The 18,878-nt window shown below is 42.7% G+C and overlaps 1 protein-coding gene across 2 annotated transcripts in view; it reads left to right on the top strand.

Moving 5' to 3' along the window:
• LOC147612834 (uncharacterized) overlaps positions 1 to 17,386 on the top strand; it is an 83,781-nt gene extending 66,395 nt beyond the window's left edge. For both annotated transcript variants that reach the window (XM_086783479.1, XM_086783478.1), the window contains one exon: positions 17,057 to 17,386. In XM_086783479.1, coding sequence (XP_086639605.1) covers positions 17,057 to 17,149 — 93 coding nt within the window. In that variant the 3' untranslated portion in view covers positions 17,150 to 17,386. The remainder of the gene's footprint in view (positions 1 to 17,056) is intronic.
• Positions 17,387 to 18,878: the final 1,492 nt, after the last annotated feature.

Here is an 18,878-nt window from a genome sequence, read left to right as displayed (position 1 = left end):
ACCGTAAACTTAGCTGATTTGAAACCCAAAATCAGGGCTTTTACTTGCTCCACTTAGTAGCAACAAGTAGGCGGCCAGGCCAAACATGAACCTAAGAGTGACCCAAGCCGCAAGTGTGAAAAATTATACCTTTATTTCAAATCTCAAAAATCTAAAAATCCCCCTTTGTCCTCGGCCCCTTTTCTCCCTCTCATTTGGCCACGTGGAGAGGGAGTAAGTTGTGTTTAATAAAGAGTAGATTAGTCACCATATCTGTAGGACAATTAGCACTCGACATCACACGCTGAAGGGGTGGTGCTCCTATAGGATTGTAACTCAACAAGTAGCCCCGGAGCTACCCACGTGTTGCCCGACTGTTACACGCAGGTGCCTGGCCTTATTCTTGCCTACCAAGGCCCTATGCACTATTGTCTATGTAACTTGGTTGAACACAATGCTAATCAATACACTTAAATACACCAAGATTTAATGGACAACATGCTCAATACAAGAAAAAGAAGTAATTTGCTGAATTGATAAGAGACACAATGAGTTGGAACGGTCGGCTCTCCCTCAAATAAAGTGTATTGATCTTGGGAGAATCAAGTACATAATGTCATGGGCATTTCTGACGAGATTTTCATACCAATGCATCCGAATACAATATTGCAAACAGTGTGTTGTCGGTGTAGACTTGCAACTCACACTACCCTCTCAAGTGCCCATGTTCCCTACCATCTGCTCTCTATTGTTCCACCAACACATGGTAGCAACAATCTACAACAAGAGAGCATGTAGGACAAGAGAACACTACACAGGGTATGTGAACATGGAGTTCTCCTCCCTCCTGCTACTTGCTTCCATATTTAAGCATCAAAGCTTACCAATTGCAAGTAGAGTCGATGACTGTCATGCGCACAGTGTGTATCTACCGTGTGCTACATGCACACAAGACTAGCTTCGAGGTTTGGGGAAGCTTGGAGCTAGGTAGGCTGATTGGCCTGAGTTAGGGATAGACTAACGGGCGGCACCCAAGTATGGACGGACAAGCGCCCAAGTGTGGACGCTCAATGACCGGCCAAGAGCCTATAAAAGGGTGGCCAAGGTTAGTCATTAGTATATAGAGTCTCGCGTGTCTTTGTGAGAGCTCTATGGTCAGGAGCCTAGATCTAGTGTAGACGTGCACCTCCTTTATGCAGCCGAGGCCGGGAGCAGTCTCGAGGCCCGCGAGGGTAACTTCGTGGCAGTATGGGACGTCATGAGGTAGCGATTGGTCGGTACGTCCATCTAGTTAGGTCAGCTCGTGGCTCGGTGGGGACAGCCAAGACTTGTTGGCTTGCCCACGGTTGTCAAGGTTGGGAGGTGAGTCACTCCTGCACCCCTGCACGTTTGTTTGGTTTGTTTGCAGGTTTCGAGTCTTGTACCAGGAGCATTCTACGAGGTGATCCTATGGGGATTTGACAGTGGTATCAGAGCAAGCCTCGAGAACGAGCAAGTCGGTAGGTAGAGAAGATGAGGTCTAAGAGAAGGTACGAGTTCGAGATTGCTGTTTTTCTGTTCATACTGCTGTTTTTTCAAATTCAGCACGTTTCTTTGCATCGTAAGAACCCGTGATGGGGATTTTGGTCTTGTAAGGATTGTTTTGCTTTGCAAGAAGAAGGGCTGTGTGTTTTTCAACTGTATGAACAGTTGAGACAGAGGGAGAAGTGGTAAAAGCATGTCGACTGTATGTAAGAGAGAGAAAAATGAAATGTTATATTAACATCTTCAAAAGGCCAAAGTGACCTATGAGACCAAAGTTACAACCATGTGACATCTGATACACTGTCTGGAAAAGAAAAGAAAGAACTGAAGGTAAGTATCTAGCCCTACAATACATCAGTAGGGAGCATCCGGAAGCAGCAACTAGGGAGAGTGGGAAGCTAATGCTACTAGTCAAAATGGGGTACATGTGTACATGGATACATGAATACATGAATATGGGGGAGTGCTACTAGTCAAAATGGGGTACATGTGTACATGAATACATGAATATGGGGGAGTGCAAAAGTGACAGTGAGTACAACAGTATATGGCTGGAGTGGCGCCTGAGTGGCTGCACAGTCCACGTAAGCGAAGAAGGCAGGCATGTGTACACAAGCAGGCTGTACACGCAGGCAGGCAAGTAGACAAGCGCACGTGGGCTGGTTTGTGCAGGCAGGCGTAGGCGGCCAGATATGTGCACAGGCCGCAGCGCCAGGCAGGTGATCGCAGGCGTGCGCACGCGGCCAGTCGTGCGCAGAATCGTTGCAGGCGGCGCACGTGGGCAGTCAACGGGTGGCATGAAGGCGGCGCTAAGGTGCTGCAAGAATTCGCGAAAAGCAAAGTCGTCGACTGGAGGGTTTTTTTTAATATAAATTTAGCTTTTGTTAAAAAAAAAAACTCAGGCCTTGTTTGTCATTGCTTTCGTTTTTTTTTTTTGCTGAACCTTAGAGGGGGTTTAAAAACCCACTTATTGCTATGTAAGTGTTCTTTTAAGAAAACCAATATATATATATATATATATATATATATATATATATATATATATATATATATATATATATATATATATATATATATATATATATTGAAAAAAAAAACACAAAAGCAAAAGCTAAGTTAGCTTTTGGGGAAGCTTATATATTCCTCTTAAGTGGGCTTCTTGCCACACATCTCTCAAGCTCTCAAGCTCTCTAGCACTCTCCTTATGCACGATAAATATTTTCTCTCCTCTTGCTCTCTTCAAGATGTCGACCCAAGAATTCGAGCTGGAGCCCATTCCTGAATGTGAAGACCTGCCGGCTACGGAAGCCACCGATGGCGATCTTTTTGACGATTTTGTTTCAAAATCAGATTTCTGAGAGTTTAAAGTTGCTCTCGAAGCTTCTTCCTCGGAACGTCAAGCACAATTCGCCGCGTAGATGCAGGCTTTACAAAACTCCATCTCTTTGTTGACCACTACCTTATCTACTCTTTCGGGTATGGATACTTTGGCATCTGCTTTAGGCCCCAATATTACTCCGGAACAGTTTGGGAGCGAGCAAAAGCAGCATACCAAGGAGATAGTGGACACTTGGCTACATAAGTGGCAAGTCCATTTTCAGTTTCATCCATATGACAATGGCAAAAAGATCCAATTAGCAGCAGGTTTCCTCTCAGGCAAAGCTTTGCTTTAATGGAAAGAACTCAACCCTAAACCAACGACCTGGGCACAGTTCGAAGAAGTCTTCAAGAAAGAATTCCTCAAGAAAGAGGATGACTATGATATTGTTGCCCGGTTTGCTACTTTGACCATAACCTCGCAGAACCTCACTTATGAGGTCTATCTCCAGAAATTTAGGGACTTGGAGATGAAAGCTACGAAGATGGATCCTACTACTCTTTTGGGATTCTTCGTAGCCGGTTTATTCGACTCATACCATTTACAAGTTAAAAACAACAAATGCAAATCTTTGGACGAGGCCATTCATTCCGCTCGTATCTATGATGATACAATGGTCTCTTCCAAGTCTAAACCCGTAACCGAGCAAGGGAACAAGCACAAAAGGAAGTTCTCCGCACCGATAGCTAGCATGACAGAAGGAAAGTCTTCGGACCAACCTTCGAAGAATTCAACTTCGACCCCAACGAAGAAAAAACGTCTCCTTAAGGCTTTGAAGCGGCTTTGAAGTTCAAGGAGGGATGTTGCTTTACCTGCGAACAAAAAGGACATATGCGTAACGAGTGCCCGAAGCAAAAAAGTGCAAAGACCAACGCAGGACCCAAGCCAAAGGCAGCTAACCAGTTGTCTTTGACAGATACGTCAGTTACTGTACTTTCTCGCCCTAGTTCATGTTCTGATTGTCTGTTCAACTCTAAAGTTTTTGGCGTACATGATCTTCTCCGAGTTTATGGAGAAGTGAATGGCCATAGAATCCACATTCTTCTACACCTTGGCAGCTCACACAATTTTGTTAATTACAAACTTGTGCAGAAATTGGGTCTTGACATAATACCCAGCGATCATACCTATGAGGTACGCCTACGTGCGGGTCGGTAAGTATGGGATCGAAAGGTGGAGAAGCTATCGATCCGGATTCAAGACTACGAAGATACTCTGGAGGAATGCTATATTATGCATCTAGAGCATGTAGACTTGTTATTAGGGATTGAGTGGTTTAAGACTCTTCAAGTCCAAATAGATTGGTCTAGTCATACTTTTTCTTTTGAACATAGAAACACCCAGTATAGTATCTTAGGTGATTGTATACATCCCTCTCAGGGACCTCTTGTACATACAGTTGATTTTGGAAATATAATGGATTCTTCCTTGTATACTGCTTTTCATTGTGTCTTGATTCCACTTTCTTCATTTCTCATACCTACTATGGATGTCAATGAATTAAGTGTGTTTGAAAGCAAAGAATTAAAGAAGATACTTGATTTGTTTCAAGATGTATTTCCTAAGAAACTGCCATCGGGCTTACCACCCGAAAGGACAGTAGATCATCGTATTGACCTGGTCCCTGGTGCTCACCTTGTTAGTATTCCTTGGGGTGCACCTGTGTTGCTTAGGAGAAAGAAGGACAACACTTGGAGAATATGTATATATTACAAGAGATTGAACAAGCTGACAATTAAGAACCGTTATCCTCTCCCTAGATCAGATGACCTGATTGACCGGTTAGCCGAAGCAAAGTATTTCACAAAGATAGATTTACGTACTGGCTATCACCAGATACGTATTCATGAAAAGCATGTCGAAAGAACCGCCTTTCGGACTAGGTATGGCCATTCTGAGTTTCTCGTATTACCTTTTAGGTTAACCGATGCTTCAGCCACTTTCCAGCAAATGATGAACGATCTTTTTCGTGAACATTTGGAAAAATTTGTGGTTGTATTCCTAGATGATATTTTGATATATAGTCGTACTCTTGAGGATCACGTTAGACACCTCATGATTGTCTTAACTATTTTAAGACAGAATCGACTGTATGCTAAATTAAGTAAATGTGAGTTTTTTATGACAAACATCATTTACTTGGGACACAAGATCACTAGAGATGGATTGAGCATTGACTATGACTGAGTTCAGAAGGTTCTGGCGGCCTGGCCTATACCGCAGACAGTGAAACAACTTCGTTCTTTTCTCGGTTTTGTTGTTTTTCTTCGAAAATCTCTGCGGGAGTACTCTCAGCTCACACTACCTATGACCGACTTGTTGAAAGGTCGTGGACGTAAGTCGAATCAGCCTATCACTTGGAATAACGATCTGGATATGGCATTCAGACTTTTAAAAGATAAAGTCAAGGAAGCACCTATCTTAGCATTATCTGATCCTAGTCGGCCTTATGTTCTTGAAACTGATGCCAGTGACTATGCAATTGGGGCTGCTCTATTTCAAGATGGTAGACCTGTTGCTTTCGAGAGTAAAAAGCTAGACGATACTCAATTTCGTTGGCCAACCCTTGAGAAGGAGCTTTATGTTGTGATTCACGCTCTCAAGGTTTGGAGACATTATTTATATGGCTTCAAGTTTGTGGTATTGACTGATGATCAGTCAATCAAGTATGTGTGTGATGTCGATGATTTGAGAGGAAGGAAAGCTCGATGGGTTGAATTAATGTAAGATTTTGATTTTGAGATTCGTTATAGAAAAGGGTCCATGAATAGTGTTGCAGATGTGCTCAGTCGAATTAGAGAGGTGAATACTTTGTCGTTCACCGAGATTTCTACTGATTTATTTCAGTCATTGAGAGGGCTTTGCAGGACTAATAGTTATTTTGGTCTATTTTGGCAGAAGATCCAGGACGGGAGCTCATTGATTGACCAAGACTCAGTGAGTAAGCAGCCTACCATTAAAGCTGCAAAAGGGCAGTGGATGATTCGGAACGGTTTACTATTCCGTAATGACAAAATTTGTGTACCATAGATCCCGGACATTAGGTCCAAGATTCTTAAGGAGTGTCACGACGCCCCTTCTGCTGGACACCCTGGAGTACACATGACATTATCGTTAGTGAAACACACTTTTTATTGGCCAAGGATGAAAGGGAATATAGAAGATTATGTTCTCAAGTGTCAAGTTTGTCAAGCAAATAAAGCTGAACGCTTTAGACAAGCTGGGTTGTTGCATCCTTTGCAAATCCCAGGTAATAAATGGGAAAGTATTTCCATGGATTTTATTACCGGATTGCCAAGAACAAGTCAAGGCCACGATTCTATTTGGGTTGTGGTAGATCGCTTGACAAAAATGACTAGATTTTTACCGACATGAAAGACCATTACAGCACGACAGTTTATCGAGCAATTGTTTAGACTGTACGGGTTACCGCAAGACACAGTCAGTGATAGGGACTCTAAGTTTACAAGTGATTTTTGGAAACTTGTTTTTGAGAAGTTGGAAATAACTTTGAATTTAAGTTCCTTATATCATCCTCAATGTGATGGCTAGACTGAAAGAGTGAATCAGATTTTGGAGGATATGCTTCGAGCATATGTATCCAATAGATAGAGTTCATGGGAGGATTATCTTCCTATGTTAGAATTTGCATATAATAGTACTAAGTATACGAGTACAGGTTTTAGTTCTCTCATGCTCATGTATGGTTTTCAACCTCGATCACCTATTACAGTGGGATTTTCAGGACTTCAGCATGATGTAGCACGTAATTTTTTGCAAGATATGCAAGAAATGTTACAAGTTGCGAAGGAATCTATTAAAAGTGCTCAAGACAGAGACAGATTTTATTCTAATAGACATTGTTTACCTAGAGAGTTCTCTCAAGGGACGATGGTGTATTTGCGAGTTCCGAAACATTCTGAGACTTTACGGACAGGTCGATCTCTGAAATTATCCCCTAGATATTGTGGACCATTTCGTATTACACGATGGATTGATTGAGTTGCATATAAATTGGATTTGCCTTTTCATGTGAAAGTTCATCCTGTATTTCATGTCAGTAGACTTAAGAAAGTACTGGGTGGAATAGACCAGTTAGTTACTCCTCAAGAAATCATAGATGTCGAGGATATGACATTTGTTCCACACGAACCTGAAAAGATTCTTGGATTTCGTGAAAGAAGATTGCGTAATACGCTTATCACGGAATACAAGATCAAGTGGAAGGATCGTGTTGAGGAGGACACTACATGGGAGACATTGACTACTCTTCAGAGAGATTACCCTGGCTTTTTAGTGAGCTCAGGAGTGAGCTCTTAGAGGAAGGGGAGTATGTCATGTGCACAATGTGTATCTACCATGTGCTACACGCACACAAGACTAGCTTCGAGATTTGGGGAAGCTTGGAGCCAGGCAGACTGAGTTAGGGATAGACTAACGGGCGGGCGCCCAAGTGTGGACGCCTGATGACCGGCCGAGAGCCTATAAAAGGGTGGCCAAGGTTAGTCATTAGTATATAGAGTCTCGCGTGTCTTTGTGAGAGCTCTATGGTCAGGAGCCTGGATCTAGTGCAGACGTGCACGTGTTTTATACAGCCGAGGCCGGCACAGTCTCGAGGCCTGCGAGGGTAGCTTCGTGGCGGTATGGGACGTCACAAGGTGGAGATTGGTTGGTACATCCATCTAGTTAGCTCAGCTCGTGGCTTGGTGGGGACAGCCAAGACTTGTGGGCTTGCCCACGGCTATCAAGGTTGGGAGGTGAGTCAAGCCTGCATCCCCTTCACGTTTGTTTGGTTTGTTTGCAGGTTTCGAGTCTTGTACGAGGAGCGTTCTACGAGGTGATCCTATGGGGATTTGACAATAACAGTGGAAGTCTTCGTGATGGAAGCGTTTGGAGTGTTGAGATCTTCGATTTGTCGCGATTCTTCGTGACAAAAGTGTTCAAGAGGATGAAGGGAACCCTGGGAAAGCTTTCCCTATGATTCAACTTGAGAAAGGAAGGCTGAAATTAGGGTTTTCAGCAAAAGACCAAAAATTACAGAGCTACCAGGCAAGTACACGAGGTACCAGACCCAATGGAACACCAATCCTCCAGGCATTTCCAGGCATGTACACAGGCACAAGTCCCAACGGAAAGCCAAGTCCATAGTATCACATGAGTGACATCAATTCTCAGCATATGTAACTGCCATGGACGCCAATCCAATGTGCATACATAATGAGAAAGCATGGGTGGACCGATTGGGTGGCCAAACGGTGACATCCCCCTTGGCTTCTAAACAGTTGTCCGTAACTAAAAAGCATCCAAATACGTCTGAAGTAAATGCGGGGAATCTCTAAAGAACTCTTCTATCTACCTATTTAGCATCAATGGGAAGATAGTTCTTAAACTTCACAAGGTAACGCTTGACGACTTTGCCTGCAAGAAGCTTGCATTGGTTCACTGTGCTCCGGCCCTACATACTTGCAAAGGAGACTCACATGAAAAGCATTGTGTATGTGCCAATGACTAGGCAATGCCAACCTGAAAGCCACTTCATTAATCTTCTCGATCACTCGAAAGGGTCCATAGTACCCGGTTGCAAGCTTAGGATATGCACCCTCTTTGCTAGGCCTCTTTGCAAGTCTTGCTTTCTCAAATTTCAACAATACCCAATGATTTTGTTTGACATCAAATTGCCTTCTATTCTTGTCGACAATCTCTTTATGCTTGTTTTGTGACCTTAGAATGGTTGTCCGCACCTAAGCAAAAGCAATATCCAAGTCTCTTACATACTCATCAGTTGCAAATATCTCATCCTTAGTGCGAAGGATGGATGGCAAAACCACTTTGCCATAAACAATCTCAAATGGAGCCTTTCCCATGCATTGTGTTGTTGTATGTAAGTTTCACTAGCGGTAAGTACTTCTCCCAAGAAGATTTCTGATCCGCCACATAACATTTCAAAAGATCTAACACGGCTGAATTTGTAGCCTCACTTTGCCCATCCGTTTGAGGGTGATAAGCTGATGAGAAGTCCAATTTGGTACTAGCCCATATTATCAAATAAGGCCTACCAAAAGAGACTTGTAATCCTGGGATCTCTATCCCCCACAGTGGACTTTGGCATTCCATTATGCTTGAACACTTATGCAAGATATATTTTAACCATGTGCTCAACTTTAATGTTCTTCTTGATCGGCAAGAAGTGAGCTTGCTTGCCAAACCTGTCTACAATTGTCCAAATAGCATCATTACCCTGTTGGGTCCGTGACAAATCCATAATGAAATCCATTGTAATACTTTGCCATGGCTGCGTGGGAATAGGCAATGGCTGAAGCAAACCTGGTGCGTTTTGCCTATCAAATATCACCTTTTGACAGGTGATACATGCACGTACGTGTGCCTCTATGTCCTTCTGCATACCTGGCCAAAAGAAATACCGCTCAATCATGTGTGTAGTAGGCATTATGCCTCTATGACTAGCTTATGAAGGAGCATGGCACTCATCCAAAACCTTTTGCCTCATGTTAGACACCACACAAAGGTAATTATCTTTCATGAGATAACCCTCTTTGATCACATATGAGACATGTGCATGACAAGCCATCAAATCAGTCCAAATAGTGGCAAAATCAACATCCGTACGATGCAAATCACGCATGGCAGACAAGTCTCCATGAGAGGCAACCGAGATAGCTGGTGATCTGTCTTCATAGTGAAATCAGTCCCAAGAAGATAATTATAAGTGCATGAATTACAACTAGGAGCTCTTTCTCATAAATGCCAAGAGAGAGCTCTTTATCATGTAGTCTACGGATCTCATAAGCCACAGCATGTCCCTCTTGATTTAGGACAACTTCTATGCAATTTTGAGATGAATCACATTCCACACTGAATGGTTTTTGCAAATCTGGATGATCAACACTGGACCATGTGTAGTTGCATCTTTCAATTTGAGGAATGCATCCCTCTCTACATTAGTCCATTTGAATATTGTCTTCTTCTTTGTCAAATCATGCAAAGGAGAAGCAATCCATGCAAAGTGCCAAATGAACCTATGGTAGTAAGAGTATAATCTAAGAAAACTATGGATCTCATGTACTGATCTCAATTCGGGCCAATTCCGAATGACATCAATCTTTGCAGGATTCATCCGCACTCCATCTTTGGACACAATATGTCCAAGATAATGTATCTCTGACAAGAAGAACTCACTCTTCTTTGCATTTATGAAGAGTTTATGCTTACGGAGTTCTTCAAAAACAATAGCCAAGTGAGCTCTATGCTCTTCTTCAGTCTTCGAGAAGACTAGGATGTCATCAAAGAAGACACTTGTAAATTTCATGTACCCATGGAATATGCGATCCATCATTCTATTGAATGTAGCCGGGGCATTCATAAAACCAAAAGGCATAACAAGATACACATAAAGTCCAAATGCTACCCTGAAAGCAGTTTTATGTACATCCTCAGGCACAACACGCACTTGATGATACCGAACCTTGAGATCAATTTGGCTAAAGCATGCCGATCTATCCAACTTGTCAAGGATGTTGTCTATGTGTGGAATCGGAAACCGATTCTTGATAGTGAGCTTATTTAAAGCTCTTTAGTCCACACACATACGAAAAGATCTATCCTTCTTTTGAACCAAGAGGACAGGTGAACAATATGGGGAAGAGCTTGGCTGAATCAAACCTTTCTCAAGAAGCTCATTTACTTGCTTCATGATCTCCTCTTTTTACACAATATGCTGGCCTATTAGGTGGTGAGCTACCTGGCACAAGATCAATGTGATGATCTTTCGATCGTGCTGATGGTAACTCATCAGCAAAACAATCTTTGTACTCTTGCAAGAATTTTAGCCTATAATTACTAAGAGTGTTTACATGCATATTATTTCCTTCCACATGATCCCATACAAAAATCAAGTACGTAAAAATATTCTTTTTCATTCTTTCTTAATTTGTACATGAGATGCAAGGAAATGATATCACCCTCTTCACCAGCATCAATCACATGCTCTCGGCCTTTGTGCATAAAGGTAATCCTGTTGGTCGTGTAAGCCTTGCACGGATCAATGTGTGTATGCCAAGGCTTTCCAAGAAATACATCACAACCATTCAAAGGCGTTACAAGAAAGTCCTCATGATCCACATAGCCTTGAATATGTATGCGCAACTTGCCAATAATAGGCATAACTTGCACATCTCTACCAACAAAGGCAGCCCCTGCTTTAATTTGAGGACCCATGTCCTCCACTTCAATACCCAAAGCAACTGCCATCTGTGTAGATATGAAGTTCTGAGTTGCATAGTCATCAAACATGAACAAAGTGGGCTGATCCTTAAGCTGTCCCCAAGCTTTACATACAACCCTGTCTTTGCTATCATGTGAAGTGTTGCCCTAAACATCCGGAACCATATGCACATTGGACTTTGATGCATTCGCATTATCACGCTTCTTCTTGTTTGGGCATGCATTTGCAATATGCTTATTGGTACTACAAGTAAAGCATTTTCCCTTGAACACTTCCCATGATCTAACAAGATTCGGTGAGAGCTTCTCCGTGAGCTACCAATGGGCAAGAGTGCCTTTCATGAACATGGATTTCTGAGTGAAATCCTCATCACTAAAAGCAATATCAAACTGGGCAATAAAAGCAAGTACCTTTGATGCATCATATTCCCCATGATGTGTATCAAACATCACAGATTCGTCTCCGGCTTTGAAATCACGAGACTTTGATGCATTAGCCTACATCTCAACATGTTTTCCTGCATGTTTGTCCATTGGGACAGGCCCTATGACTAGCATCATTTTAGGAACAAAAGGTGATGCATTAGGCATAGATACATGTGCCCTGTAAGCATGAGGCATGGCTGGCCCCTCAACACACATTGGTGCATTTTCACCCATAGCTTCTCCCTCACGAGCATACTCGAAGGTATGACTGGCATGAGAGAGATGCGGAATACTTGCACCAACAGAAAATTGTAGCCCATGTTGCATGTGTTGTGCATGCACATTTTCAGCCGGCAATGGCATTTGACATACATTTTGACTAGCGCCATAAAAATTGCATCCTTTACGGGCTACATAAGGTACTCCTGCATGGTGTGAAGTTGTTGATGGTTCCTCTCCAATAGCATGAGGATTCATCCTCTTAGACATAAGTTCTTGTTCAAGCACCTGTGGGGATACCAAGACATGTGGAATGGTTGCCTTTTTTGCATAGGCTTATGGGTATGAGCCAAGTATGCACGTCCTGCATCCCTCGGTTATTTGTGCGACTCTTGAGTAATCATTGCCATTGCATGATCCATATAAGATTCAACTTTCTTGGCCTTCAAACGACCATGTACCAATGGATCCTCGCGGCGGTAGAGCTTCAGTTCTTCTTGTTGTGCATAAAGAAGAGCCTCCATACGAGTACGTTCAGTCCTTAAGGCTATATGGACTCTTCTTCCTGCATTTTATCTTTGCCACGAGACGGCTGTCCCACCTGTTCCTGTCCCTAATGTGCACCACATGAGTTTGCTCATCCTATAAAGCATTGGAAGCATACATTTCACTGTCCCCGCCTCTTGTGTTAGCATCTCTAACATTCACTGTATGGCTGTCCATAGTGTTCTAAGTGTAGAGATAGCTAGTGTTCGCGCTGATCGTCTTTCACAGTAGAAGTGAAAGAGAGCCATATGCTCTGATACCAATGTAACTTGGTTGAACACAATGCTAATCAATACACTTAAATATATCAACATGCTCAATATAAGAAGTAATTTGCTGAATTGACAAGAGACACACAATGAGCCGGAACGGTCAGCCCCTTCCTCAAATAAAGTATATTAATCTTGGGAGTGTTGATCTTGGGAGAATCAAGTACATAGTATCATGGGCATTTTTGACCAAATTTCCATACCAATGCATATGAATACAGTGTTGCAAACAATGTGTTGTCGGTGGACTTGCAACTCACACTACCCTCTCATGTGCCCATGTTCCCTACCATCTGCTCTCTATGGCTCCACCAACACATGGTAGAAACAATCTACAAGAGAGCACATAGAACAAGAGAACACTACATAGTCCTGGGATCTCTGTCCCCTACAATGAACTTTGGCATTCCATGCTGCTTTAACATTGTCTTCTTGAATGGCAAGAAGTGAGCTTGCTTCAATTGTCCAAATAGCATCATAACCCTGTTGGGTTCGTACCAAGTCCATAATGAAATCCATTGTAATACTTTCCCATGGTTGTGTGGAAATAGGCAATGGTTGAAGCAACCCTAGGTCCTTTTGCCTATCAAATTTCACCTTTTGAAAGGTGATACATGCATGTACATGTGCCTCTATGTCCTTTCGCATACTTGGCCAATAGAAATACTAGAGATGCTATGCAATGCAACATTGGTATGGGCAATCCCCGTTCATGAGACTATACCAAGGTAGACATGTTCCAAGCAAGTACACGAGGTACCAGACCCAATGGAACACCAATCCTCCAGGCATTTCCGGGCATGTACATAGGCACAAGTCCCAATAGAAAACCAAATCTACAGTATCACATGAGTGGCATCAATCCCCGGCATATGCAACTGCCATGGACGCTAGTCCAACGTATCTTCATAATGAGAAAGCATGGGTGGACCAGTTGGGTGGCCAAATTGTGACAGTAATAAGTGCTCTATCAACTATGGCCGAGACTCATTTGTGAACTAATCTTCCTCAAGCCACACTGCAAGTTAGATTGGATAGCCTTTGAACTTGAGAAGGTATTGCAGCTGCTCCTTAGGAGAACCCCCTTTCTTATTGATGCAACACAACCTAATGTGGCACCAACATCTCTTGTAGTCATCTGTCTTCCACCAACTCAGGTTCAGCCGCATTCGGCGTAGCGCTCAACTCTGGCCCAAGTGTAACCCACAAGTTTACTCAAATGAAATACCGGATGCATCTTTTAGTTGCTTAGTAAGCATCTTTTAGTTGCTTAGTAACTCTAGCTTGAAAACGACATCATTGAGCTTCTTGAAGATCCTGATTCTTTAGAGCCAATTTGGGTTGAACCTAATCAAACTAGTTGAGCCTTTGCCTTCAGATCTTCAAATAAGACTTGCTTTGCCTAAGTCTTCGACTTTTGGCAACATGTGATCCATATCCTAGACCACTCGAGCGGCATGATAATGTCATGTGGAAGTCTCAAAAGAGCTCAGGTCATTGGATTGACGATTAGGTGACCATTTACAACCTTAAAGGGAGTCTTCTTTGTTGAATCTTGAATCGTATAACATAGTGATCATAGTCTTGTTCGTGCACTTACAGTTGAATCTTGTGTACTTTGGTAAACACAGAGTCCATAGAAATATCTTTTCATGGTAGCTTGGGAATTAGCAACGTATGAATCTTGCTGGCTAATTTTGGTTGTCTGGCCAGGTTTCAGGGCGTTTGGCTTCGACTTTTGAGAGAGACCCTGCAAAACCACACATGTTGCTGCACACCTTGTTTCATTTTAGGACAAAAAAAATAGACGAGTACTTAGAAGCAAGCACATGCTCCAATGTGCCTTAAAATCCGGGTCTCCCTGCATTTATGCTCTTCATGGACACTAAATACTCACTGCTACAGATCTTTAGGGTGCAGCCTTCGACTTAGCGTGTCAGCAACCACATTACATAGTCCATCTGAAAGGTGAATTGGGACAAAAAATGCCATTAACCAAGTTGGCATAGAGAGAAACTTTCCTGGGAATGTGTGAGTAATACATGAGTGATTGTAAGGGTCTGAACCTGAGTTGGAATCAATTAGTGTCGCGACTTGCAAAGGGCATGCACAACTGCTAGAAGCTCTTGGTCATATGTGGAATATTTAACTCGGCACCATGGAGCTTCCGGCTCTCATAGGCAACAAGGTGCCCATGTTGCGGCAACACAACTTCACGTTCACCACCATCAGGGTTGCAAAACGCAGTGAATGGCTTGTTCAAATCAGAAGCGTAAGAAGAGGAACTGAAAACACAAATCCCTTGAACTTTTCAAAATAAGCTTGCTCCATTGGGTAGAAAGAAATAACCGATGTTACCATTTGGTCAACCACGTGGTTTTCCTCTATTTTCGTGCCAAGGTATGGGAGGCCAGGGAGCTTTGTGTCGCCCGTACTGAGTCCAAGACTCGCATCACCTACGAGAGGCCAGGCCTCGTGTCATCCATAGTGTGGCCAGGACGTGGAACCCACTGTCAGGGATACCAGTTTAGGCTTCCCACTGAGCCAGTTTTGTGCTCGGGAAGACCTACTATTTACAGTTTCCAGGAACGGGAGATATTTCCATTGCATAATGCATATGCATGTTGTTTGAAATTGTTTTTTGCATGACTTGTTTTTGTGTGAATGCCTGCTATGAGGTGTCTAGTTCATGGGCAGGAGCCCAGCCGTGAGCTGTGTGAATGCCTTGTATTCTGACATGGTTTGTGCCATGTGAACAGGTTGTAAGTATTCCTTTAACCCTTGTTTATAATTGTAAAGGTTTTATAACCTTAGCAGTTCACACTTATTAAAGTTGGGCATTGGCCATTGTCTCAGTGCTAGGGGCCCAAGGATAAAAGTGTGGCCAACCCAAACTCTTGGCACCCACATGACCTCATAATTGTGTGGACACTTAAAGGAGGTGCCCACCATTAATTATGGTGGGTTGTGCCACATGACACAAGGGGCTTGGACCCCTCCACCTCCTCTCCCCCATTCTTCTCCACCTTTTTGCACTTTTCCTTCTCCTAGAAGCTGGTGCCCATCTCTCCCTTGCTCTCTTCCGTTTTTCTGCTGGTCGACTGCTCCCTTCAGTACCTTCAGTACCTGCTGCACCTGCTGTACCTTCAGTATCTGCTGTACTTTCAGTACCTACTGCACCTGCAGTACCTGATGTACCCTCAGTACCTTCTGTACACCTGCTGTACCTGTTGTACCAGCCATCGTACCTGCTGAAATCCTAACTGTACCAGCTGTACTTGCTGAAAATCAGAACTGTACTTACTATTGTACCTGCTGAAACCCTAATTGTACCAGCTGTACTCAGAACTGTATCCATGGTTGTACCTGTCGAAACCCTAATAGTACCAGCTTGTGTACCGGATCTTCTACAAGTACCTGTTTGTGTACTTCTAGAGTGTGAGCAACCTGATTGTGTGCCTACACTTGGGAGGACCGAGCCCGTTCCTGTGCGAGTTGTGCGAGCCAGGCTCTAGTATGAGAGCGCCTGCCCATGCATGGTCTCGAAACGACAGTTTCGTGTTCACACAACTCTAGGTGTATGAGGAGTCGCTTCAGATGAAGCCGAAGCTTATTGTCGTTGATCAACCGGATGGTCATTTCCAAATGCCAATGATGCTCCTCTTAAGACTTATTGGAGGCCAAGAGGAGGTCCAAGAACACAATGACGGATTGTTCCAAATACAGTTGGAAAATCTGGGACACCATCTTGCTTAAGGTTGCTGGGTCATAGGCCAACCAAAAAGGCATCATTAAGAACTCGAACAATCCAAAAAACGTTTGGAATGCGGTGAGTTGAATGTCATTTGGCACAATTCGTTGTGGTGATAGCTTCAATTCAAATCTAGTCTGTGAACCATTTCTCACCTATGAGCTGATCCAACAAGTCATCAATGCACGACAAAGGAATTCTTCTTTTTAATGGTAAGTTTGTTCAGCACTCGGTAATCCACACACTGGCACATACTCGCATTCTTCTGTTTGACCAAAAGGACCAGAGCTCCAAATAGTGAGGAGCTCGGAGAGACCAAACCTTTGGCCAACATCTCCTCAAGTGCTACTTGAGCTCCATCATCTCAGGGTAACTCATCTGGTGAGGAGCTTATGACAGGCTTCACAGCTGGGATGAGCTCATTACGTATCTTGGTCCTTGAGCTCATTTGCTAACTCGGATTCACCAGGCTCTCAACATTTACAAGGTGGTCATTCGCTAACTTGGATTCACTAGGCTCTCAACATTTACAAGGTGAGGAGTGAATCACAAAAGTTATCTTCTTGAAGCATGGAAGACTGAGCGGCACATTCTTGTGTAGTTATATCTGCTTTACTGCCCCTTACCTAGCCATCTTTGTCTACATTTGCATGTGACTGTGTAATAGTTCAAACTTCTGATACATTCTTTTTTCTGTAAACAATTGTATTTGTTTTATCACAGGAGTATATTGTGGAAGATATGCATGGGAACTACACTCTTCCATCTTTGGATCCAGAGCATGAAGCTCGATTGAGGAGCCTAAACCTGTTGTGATTGGAATACTCGTTCTGATTTTAGTCGCAGAAAATTAATGCTCAATTTCCTGTCAGTCTCATTACCATACTGTTGACGAGGTGGTAGCTGTTGATATCTGTATTACCACTCTCATGTAAATTGTACCTTTCACAAAACTTGGTGCTTTAATCAGATTTGTGTTGCAGCTGAAGGATGTTTAGGAAGAATTTGTAAGCTTCTTCATTGGCATGAATTGAAAGGTGTTTAAAGAGTGCATATATGTTTTTACTTGTAGGTAATGAAAAAGTGCCTTGCAGGTTCTCAGTACCTGTAATACTGGCTAGTGAAAGTAGTCATTTGAATTATTGTGAAAGAGATTCCACCATAGGCCTAACTTTTGAGATCTTTGTGTCCACGGCCCAATGAGTCTCTCCACGGGAAGTTAAGACGAGCAAGCTGCTGAAGGGAAGATAACACTTCCATTATTATTTTTTTGGGCTGTCGCTTGCCACATTGGCTTTAATATGTGAATGATCGGAATGAACGCATCATCTCATCGAATTCATGTCCATAGTGACTCACGTTGGTTAGCTAGATAGAAATAACGTTGAGCAATTGTTATTGCTCTCAGAGGTGTTGAGTCTTCAGTAGTAAGTATATGCATATGCTCCGACCAAGCATATATATGCCCATGCCATGTAATTATCCCTTGCCATCTGCTACAATAGGTCCGCGATTTGAGCTTTTGCTACCATATATATGCCTTGCGTTCAAGAAGATCCTAATGTCCTCGTAGTAGTAACCAAAAAGTTTTGTAGTTTTTGTACTGTATGGAAAGTAGAGCACCCTTCGTGGGCTTTTTTGAAGATTTTCAGCTAGTGTATTTGTGTTGTTCCCTTCTTTGACTTAAGTGGGGCGGGCTCTAGTCTTTAACTCCTAGCCGTCTGCAAAAAGTGGCATTCACATCTATTTATCTACCGAGTCTGACTTAATAAAGAGTATTAATGCTTCTCAAGGCTTCCAAATGAAATCTGTAAAACTCTTATGTGACTATACTTAGTCTATAGCTCGCTAAGCCCCATCATTTTGACGCTGTGACTCGACGACTAAAAAACTATAGGAATCACCTTGAATTTGTCAATTCAAGCCTCGAAGTGGAAAGATGAGGATCCTATCGATAATAGGATCACCAAGACATATCGCCTCATCCTTTACATATACATACATACATAAATGTACTGTATGTATATATACATACATGTACTTGGTGGTCCTATCGATATTAGGATCAGAGGAAGACCTGCTGTTTTGGTTCATGCACACCTTATCCTTTACATGTACATACATACATAAATATACACACACACACACACACACACACACACACACACACACACACACACGTATACACCTTTCAAGGTCCAAACATAGGTGATAGCATCCAAATTGACACCCTCGAGTTGCATCCATTCAAAATAGTTCAATGGTTTGTAAACGTGCCATAAATTGACTCACACAATGCATGGCATAAGAAGTGTTAGGTTCTCAGACAATAAATGAGGACAGTGTTCAACCATTTTCAAGAAGTGGCATCCACATCTAGTGCTGTCTAATAAGAATCTTATGTATACTTTAAAGAAGAAACGTGTTTACTGTGTAGCAAATTGAATTTGTAAAATATTGTGGCACACTTAGTCTAACTCGTGAAAACTACATCATGTCCAATTGCATAGCCAATCCTAGAAGGATGCCAATGTACCAATCTAGT

Source organism: Cibotium barometz, chromosome 45 (genome assembly GCF_041138505.1).
Source record: "Cibotium barometz isolate CiBa-2024 chromosome 45, ASM4113850v1, whole genome shotgun sequence".
In the NCBI taxonomy this organism is placed as follows: domain Eukaryota; kingdom Viridiplantae; phylum Streptophyta; class Polypodiopsida; order Cyatheales; family Cibotiaceae; genus Cibotium; species Cibotium barometz.
This window is presented reverse-complemented; position numbering and strand designations above follow the sequence as displayed.